Raw genomic sequence first — 12,161 nt, 5'->3', positions numbered from 1 at the left:
GGGAAGTGTAGTCCAAAGTCGTAAAAGCAGTATTGCTGATAATAGACAACAGCCTGGCTAGGCTTCAGTGAACAAGCCCTGAGATGTCGCGGAGACTTCTGGGAGTGCTCACTCACTCCCTGAGTGCGCAGACGCAGGGGCAGCGAGTGGACATTTTGGTCTTTGTCCGCGGGTCAGCACGGCCGTCGTGTCCACGTGGCGCCAAAGTAGGAGGTGGGATCTGGGCGTCCTGGGTCGGTGGGTTCGGGAGGTTGGAGGGCAGTGTTTCCGATCTTTGGAGGTGTAGCGCGGGGTTCAGGGAGTGGGCTGAAGAGCATTGGATCTTGGTGAAGGCGGAGGTGGGGGCCTCTGAGGAAAGCTTGAGCGTTTGAGACCGAATTTGACTGCAAAGTTTGACCCACTATTTGGAATGATTGAGTGGGTGTGGAGCTGGGTGTAGGATTGTGGGTGGCTATGCTTCACGAGGCAATGAGGAGACCCATGTTGAAGTATCACGTCTGCGCGGTAGTTCCCGAGTCGAAAGTGCTGATAATTATAACGGGGCCATCTTCCCGAAGAGCATCCGTTTTATTTGATTACTTGAAAGGTGGGATGAAGCTAAGGGTTAAATACTTTTAAAACTGTATTTATTGATGGTGAGTTTTATACGCAAATGCATTTCGTGATATGTGCAGAAAGCCTTAGTAAACATGTTTAGATTTTAAAAGACGATCTGTGTACTAAAACGCGGTTGTTTATGAATGGAGGTAGAATACAGATTACTCTGTCATGCTTAATTAAGGAAACATTTGGTTTGGAATTGTTTGTCCCGGGGGTGCCAGCCATAGACTTCATTTCTGATTTTTGAGGTACTTTAATAGAGCTGTTAGGCAAATTCGAGTTTCGGTTTGAAGAGCGTCATTTCACTAAAAACCCAGGATTAAGGGGTCTAATTTAGATTTAGGTTAGGCACAGTTCCTCATTTAAAGCATATATATATATATATATATATATATACATTTATTTGTGTGGGCATGCTTGCCACAGTCGGTTCTGTCCTCCATCATGTGGGTTTAGGGTCGGAATCCAGGTTGTCAGCCTTGGAAGCAAAGCGCCTTTGCACACCCCCCCCCCCAAGCTCTCTCACTGGTCCATGTTTTTAGTTTTTTGAAAAAAACTTAGTGATTACTGTGCTATATCGTAGATGTCATAACTCCTTCACGAGTACAGTTCTGTGAATTGTGTAGCACATGTGAAAAACTACTTCTCCCTGCTGTGGCAGTCATTAAAGACATCCGCAGCTTTGGCTTTTCTCCTAATGGTAAAAGTTAAGCAGTACCTGATTAAGATTTGCAAGTGGGTAGCTTTCAAATTTATGAATAGCTGCCACTAGTTGATACATTGTAAAAACAAAAAACAAAAAAACGAAACAAAAGTAGTTTTTTAAATATCACTGAAGCTGGACACATACACACCTTTAATTCCCAACACTTGGGAGGCAGAGGCAGTTGGATCTCAGAGTTTCAGGACCCCTTAACTACACAGAGAAACCCTGTCTTGAAGAACAAAAACAAAATGACAAGAAATCCCCCAAAGAAAAGCAGCTAGAATGTGAGGGTTTGCTTGTTGCAATTTTTTGGAGGTAATGTGTATTGACTCTTGACTGGGCTATATCCCTAGCCCACAGTTCTGGAAATTGATGCTACAAATGTATCTACTATGTTTGAGTGAAACAATACAGACACAAGTTTGCTCGTGACAGCAAAGTTTAGCCTAGAAAAGTATTAGAAACATTTCATGCTCATCCATTAAAGGATGGTTCGGTTGACCTATGATAATAAGCTTATCCAGTGGTCGTGCAGAAGAATGAGGAGGGAGCTTTATATAGACACTGAAAGGTCTCAGACATAGTAGGACAAGGTTCAGAATATAGACTTGTCAGGAATAAGGTAGCTGTCTTTGAATTTCTTTCTATTGGGGAAAAAGCTTCAGGATAGATAGATGTGTGTGTATACACACACACACACACACAGAATGATTGTTACTGTGGGATAGGGGGTACTAGAATGGATAGGCCAAAGGCAAGTAACCCCATTTACTTTATAACTTACACATATGAGTGTAGTATATGTTCTAAAGTCAGCTTCTTAAATCATTTATTTATGTTTGTGCCTGTGTAAGTTTGGGCACCAGCAGAGTCTTGAAACCTCAAAACCCTCCCCTAGTGACACGCCTCCTCAGACAAGACCTTACCTCCTAATTCTTCCCATAGAGTCCTGCCAACAGGGGACCAGTTATTGAAATACATGAGCCCATGAGCTATTCTCTTTCCACCAACTACAGGAATGTAAAGTTCCATTACACTTAGCTACTGAATGTGAATTCAGCCAACTTACCATATTTTCACTTGCACTAATTTACCATTTTTTTCTGAGATCAGCTGACTGTCATCCTGGTTACCCTGTATAGCTTAGCTTTGCAGACAGATTGGCCTTGAACTTGTTGCAGTCCTTCCACCTCTGCCTCCGGGGTGCTTAGATTACAGGGTTGTGCCGCCATGCTCGGCAGTGTATAGTGTTCGCCTGTTCCCTGTGCTGTTTTCCTAAAAGGAAGTCTAACATGGTCACTTTGTCAGCTGATGCAGGTCTAGAGGCAGAGCTCCACAGTCAACTGCAGCAGCCTGAGCAGTTCCTTATTGTTTTAGGAACCATGACTCAGGTGACTCCAACTTAGAAAATATTCTGCGATTTTTGAGATTGTATTTTAATTACATTTCTCCCTTCCCTTTCCTCGATTTATCTGAACATGTGTGCTCTCTCGAGTGACACATCATGCATAAGGCACTCAGGACAACTTGAAGGAGCTGGTTCTCTTTCCACTATGGTGGTAGAAAGATTAAACTCAGTATTTCAGTATCCACCTCTACTTGGTGATTTTTGCCTGCCCCAAAGTTGGAGTTTATTAAAGTTTTTAGGGACAGGGTATTATTTAGCACAGGCTGGCTTTTAACTGGCTATGTGGTAGCTATGGCTGATCTGTCTCTACTTCCAGACCTGTAGAGTTACCGGTGTGTGCCAACACAACCAATTTCGGTGGCGCTAGGGATTGAACTCACGGCTTCTGATAAGCTAGGCGAGCAGTCTTCCATTTGAGACACACGTCCTCGTCCTGAAGATACCTTAACACAGACTTAAAATCATAAGGGTCAAGAGGCGTGAGGGCACCCAGAAAGGAAGGCGTCCCATAGCACGTGCGTGGGCTTGTCAAAGAAGAGCGGCACTTGACTGTCTCGGCAGGAGTCACAGACGTTCCTGTAGATTAGGAGCTATTATCTTCAAAAGATTGCTAAGGAACTTCACAGGGTGTTTACTGAGGTGCACCTGGTGTGCTTCTGTATAATCAATCAATCAATCAATCAATCTTGAAAATAAAATAAAACTCCCTCACAGGGCTGCAGTAACTTAGGAGAGCTTCTCTGTAAACAAGTTAACAGTCTGATTTACGATTCCCAAAATCCCTACCAAGGTTATATACATTTAGGCCTTGAGGTTGGCTCATTGTTATTAGTATGGAAACTACCCAGGGTCCGGAGACTGGTTCATTTCAGTAAAGTGCCTGTCATGACAGTGTGAGGGCCTTAATTCAGGACCCCCCCCCCCCCCCCGTACAGCATTAATACAGCATTCCTGTAATAATCCAGGCATGCTGGCACCCTCAGCCTGCTCCTGCCTCAGATCATGAGTAACTGGGATGATAGGCTTACTTTTTTTCTCTCTCTTTCTTTCCTTTTTTCATGTAAATTTTAGGATTGGCTTATCTAGTTCTGAGGAATGGAGAATGCCCCCCTAAAATTTTCTATTGAGATTGTATTACGTTTACAAAATAATTTAGAGGAAAGCAGCATCTTTGTGATGTTAGACACTCCGATCCGTGAGCATGTGCTTTGTTCAGGTGGCATTTGGGGTCTTAAATGTTTACATTAAAAACAGCCCAAACGTTATTGTGAGTGCCAGGTGTATAGGTGGGTGCCCAGGTGCCAAGGTGCCATCTGTGAGGGCCAGAAGACAACTCAGTAAGATCTCTTCTTGCATGTGTATGTGAGTTCTAGGTTCTGACCTAGGTTGTCAGGTTTGCACAGAGGGCCATCGCAGCAACCCTGAATGTCTTTACAGAAGTTTTAGTCTATTACTACTGTTACTGTTATTCCTTCTGAGTGCTACAGTGAATGTGGCGATAGTTATTAGAATATAGGAAGCTTTGTAGTTTTTGTGTCTTGTTGTTGTTGGGTGCCCCCCCCCCCCCAAGACAGGGTTTCTCTGTGTAGCCCTGGCTGTCCTGGAGCTCACTCTGTAGACCAGGCTGGCCTTGAACTCAGAAATCCGCCTGCCTCTGCCTCCCAAGTGCTGGGATTAAAGACGTACGCCACCATGCCTGGCGCTTTTTAGCTTTTTATTAACTCTTTTCTTGGCATAGATTACTGTGTTGTTTATATTAAATAATATTGAGATGGGGACACCCTTGTGTTTATTTGGAATTTGATATAAACAGTGTGGCTGTGGCTGCTGCTGGGGATTGAGACTCCAGAGCTGCTGGGCCAAGCACTGTTGCTGAGCCACATGAGGTGCTTTTATGTTAGGCAAGATGCAGTCTTTACTTGTCCCGTGCGGGATATGATTTGTGTTCTAGTTACTTTTCTATTGCTATGAAGAGACACCGTGACCAAGGCAACTCATTAAAGAAAGCGTTTAGTTGGAGACTTGCTTACAGTTTCAGAGGGTGAGTCCATGACTGTCCTGGTGGGGAGTGTGCCCACAGGCAGGCCTGGTGCTGGAGTGGTAGCTCAGAGCTAATATCTTATTCACAAGATGTAGGCAGAGAGAGCGTGAGCAAGACTGGGCTTGTTTGGCGAAGCTCATTAAATGTAGCTACCAAGAAGATGTAAGTGTCAAACAAACTGGTGTGTATTACAAAATACCAAAAAAGCCTGCAGGCACACAGTGTCTTACAAAGGAGATGAAGGACAGTAGAAGAAAAGGTATAGTAGAAGTAGAACACTCAAAACTCTATAAAGGCTCCATTGTGGGGGCAGACAGGAAAGGTGTGTGTGTGTGTGTGTGTGTGTGTGTGTGTGTGTGTTGGGGGCAGGGGAATAAACTGAACTGGTAAAAGGCAGGTGAGATAGATTACATTATAACTGATCAAGAACATTATAAAGATGCTGAGGTTACAGTGCACAAACCTGACAAGTGTGCCTCTGTGTGTGTGTGTGTGTGTGTGTGTGTGTGTGTGTGTGCCTGAGGGCTTAACTTAGAACCTCATGAGTGCTAGGCAAACATGCCAATGAGCTATATACTAAAAAACCTGAAATTTTATTGTTCATAATGGGGGGTGTGTGTATGTATTCCTCATAATGGGGATATAGCTATATTTATATGTGAGTGTATATATATGTATGTATATATTTGAGATGATGTGTATATACATATATTTGAAATTAAAGTATAATTACATAATTCTCCCCTTCTTCAAGTCCTTGCATTTCCTTTCCCCTGCTCCCTTTCAGATTCCTGGCCTCTTTTATATGTATGCATGTACGCAGTTCATTTAGTGTTACTGGTGTGTATATGATTTCTGGGATGACTAAATGGAATTGGATAACCAATAAGAGGGTTATCTCTGGGGAAGCCCTGTTCTTTCAGCATTCCTTAGTTGCTGGTGTGGGGCCTGATGAGATGTCTCCCTTTGATGCTGTTGTGTCTATTGGTGTTGGACCTGCTCAGGTCCTGTTTTGGCAGGCCTGTAGTTGAGTATCAAAGGCAAAGCCTTCCTGTCTCAGTTCTAGAAGACATAATCTCTGGCTCTTACTGTCTGTCCACCCCCTCTTCCGTGACGTTCTTGTGCAAGTGTCATGTCTGTTGGTGCTGTCACCCTACAATCAGTTGTGTTCTGCATTTTGACCAGTGGTGGCTTCAGGGATGGTCTCCATCTACTGTAAAGAGAAGGTTTTTTTGATGAGGGGTAAGAGCCACAATTAACTGGATTTAAGGATACACATTTAGAGTATCATTAGAAATTGGGCTGGTTTAATAAGGTGCCAGTGGTAGGGGTTCCTCTTAGATCCATAACCTCACTAACCCCAGGTAGTTGGCTAGGTCTCCATTACCAGACACTATTTCCCTCCTGTTGAGTATGTCTTAAGTACTATTAGAAAACTGTTGATTACCAAGATATGAGTGCCACTAATAAACCCAAAGAGAAAGCTTGCCATGCTGGCTGTTGATATGGGTCAATGGTGGTGTTACCCTCGGGGAGAGCTTGCCATGCTGGCTGTTGTTAGGTTCATGGGTGTCACCCTGGTTGCTTCCCTCTCTTGGAAACTTGCACAGCATGATCTAGTTCTATGAAAGCTAGTCCTCAGTTAGCGGGGAATATCTAAGTAATATTAACTGGTAGAATTTGTTGAGTGCTTACCATCTATCAGCCATGTTCCTTTAAATAGTTCTTTGTGATCTGTTGTAGAAGCAGCTGAGGAGTGAGAAGCACACAACAACACCCACATCTTGGCGGTCAGTTGACGCCACCAGGGGGAGTGGTGAACGCAGGAATCGGAATTCTCTTTTCTGTGCTCACAGACTTCATTTCTTTCTTTTCTTTCTTTTTGCAGAACAGACTTCAATTTTTAAAAGGCAAAACATTGTTCAAAGCTTAAAGTTTTGAGCTTGAAACATAGTTTAGATTTAAACAGTTGTATGGGAACACATCCTCTGCTTTATACAGTTGGAAGTCCTCCACCATAGCCTACGCCTGGTAAGAATGTCTTATAAGTAGAGTGCGGTGTGGAAATGCCTGCAGTTTGTTAGTGGGGAGCACAGAGCAGAGGGAAAGCCGCTGAGTTTCCAGAAGCCGGGAAGCGTTTACTGAAGTGTCCGGTCTCCCTGAGCAGAGAAGTCCTGCTGAGAGGAAGCCCTGTGTCTGTAGCTCAGCTGCAAAGCCCTGAGCCGGATGGCGGCGCGCTCGGCACTGCTGGAGGAAAGCAAGTGAACTTCGCAGAGACAACATTGGCTATCAGTTAAACTTGGCCTGGGAAGAACGTTTGTTCTGATAAAGCTCTCTTAAACCTCCTCCCTTGCTCTGCATTTGAGTGAGCAGGCAGGCACAGAAAGAAGCCCTCGGACTGTAAGAAATGTGGAAGCATCCTCAGTCAAGAGCAGAGCCTCGTTTGTCTGGACTTCCCTATTGCAGAGAAGCGCTGTGAATGAGATCACTCTTCCACTCAGATGTCACAGCTCAGCCAGCAGAGAATCTTAAGCGGGGGAAGCCCCTTTGCCTGTAAGGTATGTGGGAAACTCTTCAGCCACAAATCGAATCTTACAGAGCACGAACATTTCCATAGTAGAGAGAAACCGTTTGAGTGTAACGAGTGCGGGAAAGCCTTTAGCCAGAAACAGTATGTCATCAAGCACCAGAGCACTCACAGCGGAGAGAAGCTATTCGAGTGCAGTGACTGCGGAAAAGCCTTTAGCCAGAAGGAAAACTTGCTTACGCATCAGAAAATTCACACTGGAGAGAAACCTTTTGAGTGCAAAGATTGTGGGAAAGCCTTCATTCAGAAGTCAAACCTCATCAGACATCAGAGAACTCACACGGGGGAGAAGCCCTTCATATGTAAGGAGTGTGGGAAAACCTTCAGTGGCAAATCCAATCTGACGGAGCACGAGAAGATTCACATCGGAGAGAAGCCCTTCAAGTGCAACGAGTGCGGAACGGCTTTTGGCCAGAAAAAGTACCTGATAAAGCACCAAAACATCCACACCGGGGAGAAGCCGTACGAGTGCAACGAGTGCGGCAAGGCCTTCTCGCAGCGCACGTCGCTGATTGTGCATGTGAGAATCCATTCAGGCGATAAGCCTTACGAGTGCAATGTATGTGGGAAAGCCTTCTCTCAGAGCTCATCTCTAACCGTGCATGTGAGGAGCCATACGGGTGAGAAACCCTACGGGTGCAATGAATGTGGGAAGGCCTTTTCTCAGTTCTCAACCCTGGCCCTGCATCTGAGAATACACACAGGTAAAAAGCCTTATCAGTGCAGTGAGTGTGGGAAGGCTTTCAGCCAGAAGTCCCATCACATTAGACACCAGAAAATCCATACTCATTAAACGCCCTGAATATCTTCAGTACGGGGAAGTGTTCATTAGGAATTTATACCTCATAGCGCATCGTTTGGTCACTCTGGCTAAGCACCATAAATCAGCCAAACATTTAACAGAAGATGTCGTGAACACCGGAGAATTCACAATGAAGGGAAAGACATGTGTATGATACAGGCCTGCAATCAGCGAATGCAGCGGTGGAAAAGCAGAGCAGTGCTGAACTGTGAACACAGTCGTCTGCGGTCAAGAGTGGCAGGCAGGCAGGCCTGTTGTGACGGCTGTCAGTGTGGATCTGCGGGTTGTCACTAGTCCAGGTACCGAGGACAGACGTTATAGAGTGACACTGTCCATTTACCAGGACTTAGAACATGAAAACACTTGCTTCAGCTGAACACCAAGACGACGTTTGGAGGTGAAACCTGCACACCACAAACTATAACCGATAGTAAAAGTCAGATATATGGGGGGTATTGAAAGCAGAAATAAAGAAATGCTATACTTTATACAAGGTTGACTTTGGGAGTGGGAAAACATTCCTTGTAATATTTGAAAATACTTAGAAATTCTCATGAGTATTTATGCTCAGGAGGTGAGGCACTAGGAAATTGACCATGACTTAATTTAGACTAGCCAAATGTTAGAACTGAACTGCCTGTTGGAAATGGAATGAGAAAATTTTTGGTGGACTGTTACGCAGACATCTGGCAGATGGAACAGACGAGGTGTGTGCGTACCTGGAAGGACTCTGGAAGTGATGTGAGGGAAACTCAATGTACAGGATGCATACAGTACAGTGACTTTCAAGTTAAAATTTCCTTCTGGAAACTCAGTGTATTATGGTATAAATACATGTAAATGTTGAGATGCATCAGAAGGATGCAGACCAACGCCTGAGAGAGGATGGCAAGCAGTGGGAGGGACGGACAGAGGGAGGGAGGGAAGGAGGGAGGGCTTAAGCTTTGATATGAGCGGTCAGGCTCTTAAAGACTGCAAGCAAATAGATGAAGATACTGGCTACTTTTCAGTTGTGTTATATGAATATCATGTCTTATTTTTTGTACTTTTCTGTATTTTTCAAAATAAGAATGGAGGTAATGGTGGGAACTCTGCACCTGTAGAGATGTTATAGTTGACTAATTCCCAATCAAATACTAAGCTTTTATAGAGATATTTCTAAAACTTAACAATGAGTGGATGGACTTGGCACTCTATGTAATGAAATTATCTATTTTATTAAAATTTAAAATGACAGCATATTCTTAAATCCTTCTTTATTTTACTATGTTGCGTATGGTCTTGTTCTTACATTTCTAATATTTTGCAAGATCGTTTAAGTGTAGGAACTTTAAAGAACTTAAAATTTAGTTGCATGGGGATCAGTTGACATGAAGTGGTTCATTCTTCCCCGTTTTTACAGACCAAGGCCAGCCTTCCTGAGGATTTTTTTAATTAATATTTCATTACAGTGTAATTTGGTACAGAATTTTACATTGTGTGGGTGGGTGGGTACAAGCAGATATGTGTGTTATGGAAGCCAGAGCACAACCTCAGGTGGTGTTGCTGGGCTTTCTCCACATCTCACCAGCCTGGAACTGAGCTTGACTGACAGCAACCCCGGGGGATCTGCCTGTCTGCTTCCTCAGCAAGGCGGGGATATGCATGGCAACAGACCAGATTCTCTCTCACCTCCGACCCCTCTCCCCGCTTGTAAGGCAAGTACTTTCTCGACAGTTAACTCCCAGCTCTTGGAGCTTTTTACAGTTTGTGGTTGCTGTGGGTGTTAGGTGAGGGGGGGGTCTTGTGGAATTCAGTTCTCCACCTCAGAGAGAATCACCTGACCCAGCACACTTGAAGTCTTGGGTGGATCCGACCTTGGGTCAGAGGACAACTTGCACAGATGAGTTTTATTCCACCATGTGAGATCCTAGGGATCCAACTTAAGCCATCAAGCCTGGTGGCAAATGCCTTTACCTACTAAGCTACCTCACTTGTCCAGTTTCTAAATAATTTTATCCACAAAACGAAGAATGCGAAAGAAATCATTTCCCTGGCAAGAACGTTGAGGTTCTCTTCTGAGGTTAAGTTAAAACTAGAGGCCGGGAAGAATTCCTGGACAAGGGTATTTGCAGGAAAGGTGCTCCACTTTGTGTGTGGCGGTAGCCAGCATTTGGGGGATCAGTTAAGAAGCAGGCATCTCCAGTGTTAATGTGCCTGGGGATTTATAGTTTGCAGAGATGCTGAGAAACCAAGTGGATAAAATGGGTAGTCATACCTGTATGATTGCACTGTTGAAGAGCTGGCTAGCCTGGTCTACATAGCAAGTTCTACTTAGATGAAAGAAAAGAGAAGGTGAGTGCTCACTGTCTTCTGTATCTGGCAGTACGCCATTTGCGCTGTCCTTCATCTCCGGTTGAGTTTTATTTAAATCTTAAGCAGGGCTTGGCTGTATATTACAGGGTAAATATTCAGTAAATGTTTGCTGCTATTCATAGAGTGAACTCAGAATGGGAAAGCTCTGGCCTAGCTAAGAGCTCTTGAAGAGGACCCAAGTCAGGCTACTCACAACACTAATGAAAGATGAATCTGCACCACACCTTGGGAAAAGACACCAGGGAAGAGTGGAACACTACATGTCAGCGGATCCCCAGGCAACCAGAATTTTTGTTTTTTTTTTTTTTTTTTTTTTTTTTGGTTTTTCGAGACAGGGTTTCTCTGTGTAACCTTGGCTGTCCTGGAACTCACTCTGTAGACCAGGCTGGCCTCGAACTCAGAAATCTGCCTGCCTCTGCCTCCCGAGTGCTGGGATTAAAGGTGTGCACCACCACGCCCAGCTAGGCAACCAGATTTTAACTCAGCCTCCAATGCCCTCTCCTGGTGTCTGCACTCAAGATATGTATTTCCACACACAGACACACATAATTTTCAAAATTAAAGATGAGAGATATTTTCCCAGAAGGCTAGAGGTAACCCAGCATCAAGTTTGGACTTGGGTGTTTGGCCAAGACATGATCTAGTGCACATGAACCAGGTAGGCAGCGAGGGAACAGGGTTGGGACGGGTTTGGAGGGTGTATGTGCACTGCACCACCTGTGTGACATGTGATTATGGAAAATCATGTGATCCCACATTTGCCACTGAATTTGCATGGCTGTTTCTTTTGGCTGATACAATTTAATACTTTTTGAAATGTCTTTTGCTGATTACACATGTATGTATATGTCTATTTAGAAACGTGCATGTATATGCAAGTGCCCAGAGAGCTGAGAAGATGTGGAGCAGCTGGGAACGGTCTGCAAGGGCGTTGGCACTTTGACTGCTTAGTTGTCTCTTCAACCTTCCCTCCAAATGAAAAAGTTTAGAAGCACATTTACCATTCGTGTGCATATGATATGTATGGACACGTGGCATGTCATAGGACTTGTAGAGATTAGAGGACAACTTTGTGGAGTTGGGTCTTCTCTTCCACTATATGGGTCTCTGGGAATTAATTTAGAGCTTCTGGCTTAGCACCCAGAACTTGTGCTTGCTAAGCCATCTCGCTGGTTCTCTGGCCAACTATTGATTATCTGTGGACGAGGTGGGCAGAGTATGGAATTGGGTAGGAATTTAACTCAGATTCTTTGTGGCCCAAATTCCACAATGTTCCCTGAATTTTGCATGTCCATTTGTGGCTATAGGCATTCAACATTTGGTCTAAGATTTTTGAGCAATTAAGTCTCTGAAATCACCGCTAAATATGGTACAAAGAAGCTTCTCTGACAAAGGTGATAGCTATATGGGTATTTGACGAACACTTGTCCATTTAACAAAACAGTAGTAGCTTTCCCATCAGGGCCTGTGACCTCCCCAACAGTGGCCTTTTGCTGGATTTATAGTAACAGACTCCTTTTAAATTGTTGAACAGGATCCTAGTGTGCAGTTGCTGGTAGAGAAAATGGAGTGATAGGATTGCTCAGTGGTTAAGAGTACTTGGCTCTTCCAGAAGACTGGATGGAGGCTGGTTCCCAGCACCCACATTGGGCAGCTCACAAC

At 44.3% G+C, this 12,161-nt stretch overlaps 1 protein-coding gene across 5 annotated transcripts; it reads left to right on the top strand.

The window, feature by feature from the left end:
* Positions 1–96: 96 nt before the first annotated feature.
* On the top strand, positions 97–9,385 carry Zfp146 (zinc finger protein 146). 5 transcript variants are annotated; one of them, XM_030242609.1, is made up of 3 exons: positions 97–213; positions 6,499–6,545; positions 6,649–9,385. In XM_030242609.1, exon 3 carries the CDS (start codon positions 7,257–7,259, stop codon positions 8,133–8,135), a length of 879 nt encoding a protein of 292 aa, XP_030098469.1. In that variant the 5' UTR covers positions 97–213; positions 6,499–6,545; positions 6,649–7,256; the 3' UTR covers positions 8,136–9,385. The 5 variants fall into 5 exon arrangements, with proteins under 5 accessions (XP_030098469.1, XP_030098468.1, XP_006540071.1 ...); XM_030242608.1 differs by having other exon boundaries at positions 6,644–9,385; XM_006540008.3 differs by lacking the exon at positions 6,499–6,545 and having other exon boundaries at positions 99–206; positions 6,644–9,385.
* The last annotated feature ends 2,776 nt before the right edge of the window (positions 9,386–12,161 follow it).

Source organism: Mus musculus, chromosome 7 (assembly GCF_000001635.26).
Source record: "Mus musculus strain C57BL/6J chromosome 7, GRCm38.p6 C57BL/6J".
Lineage (NCBI taxonomy): Eukaryota > Metazoa > Chordata > Mammalia > Rodentia > Muridae > Mus > Mus musculus.
Note: the sequence above shows the minus strand (reverse complement) of the source record. Positions and strands in the feature narration are given on the sequence as shown.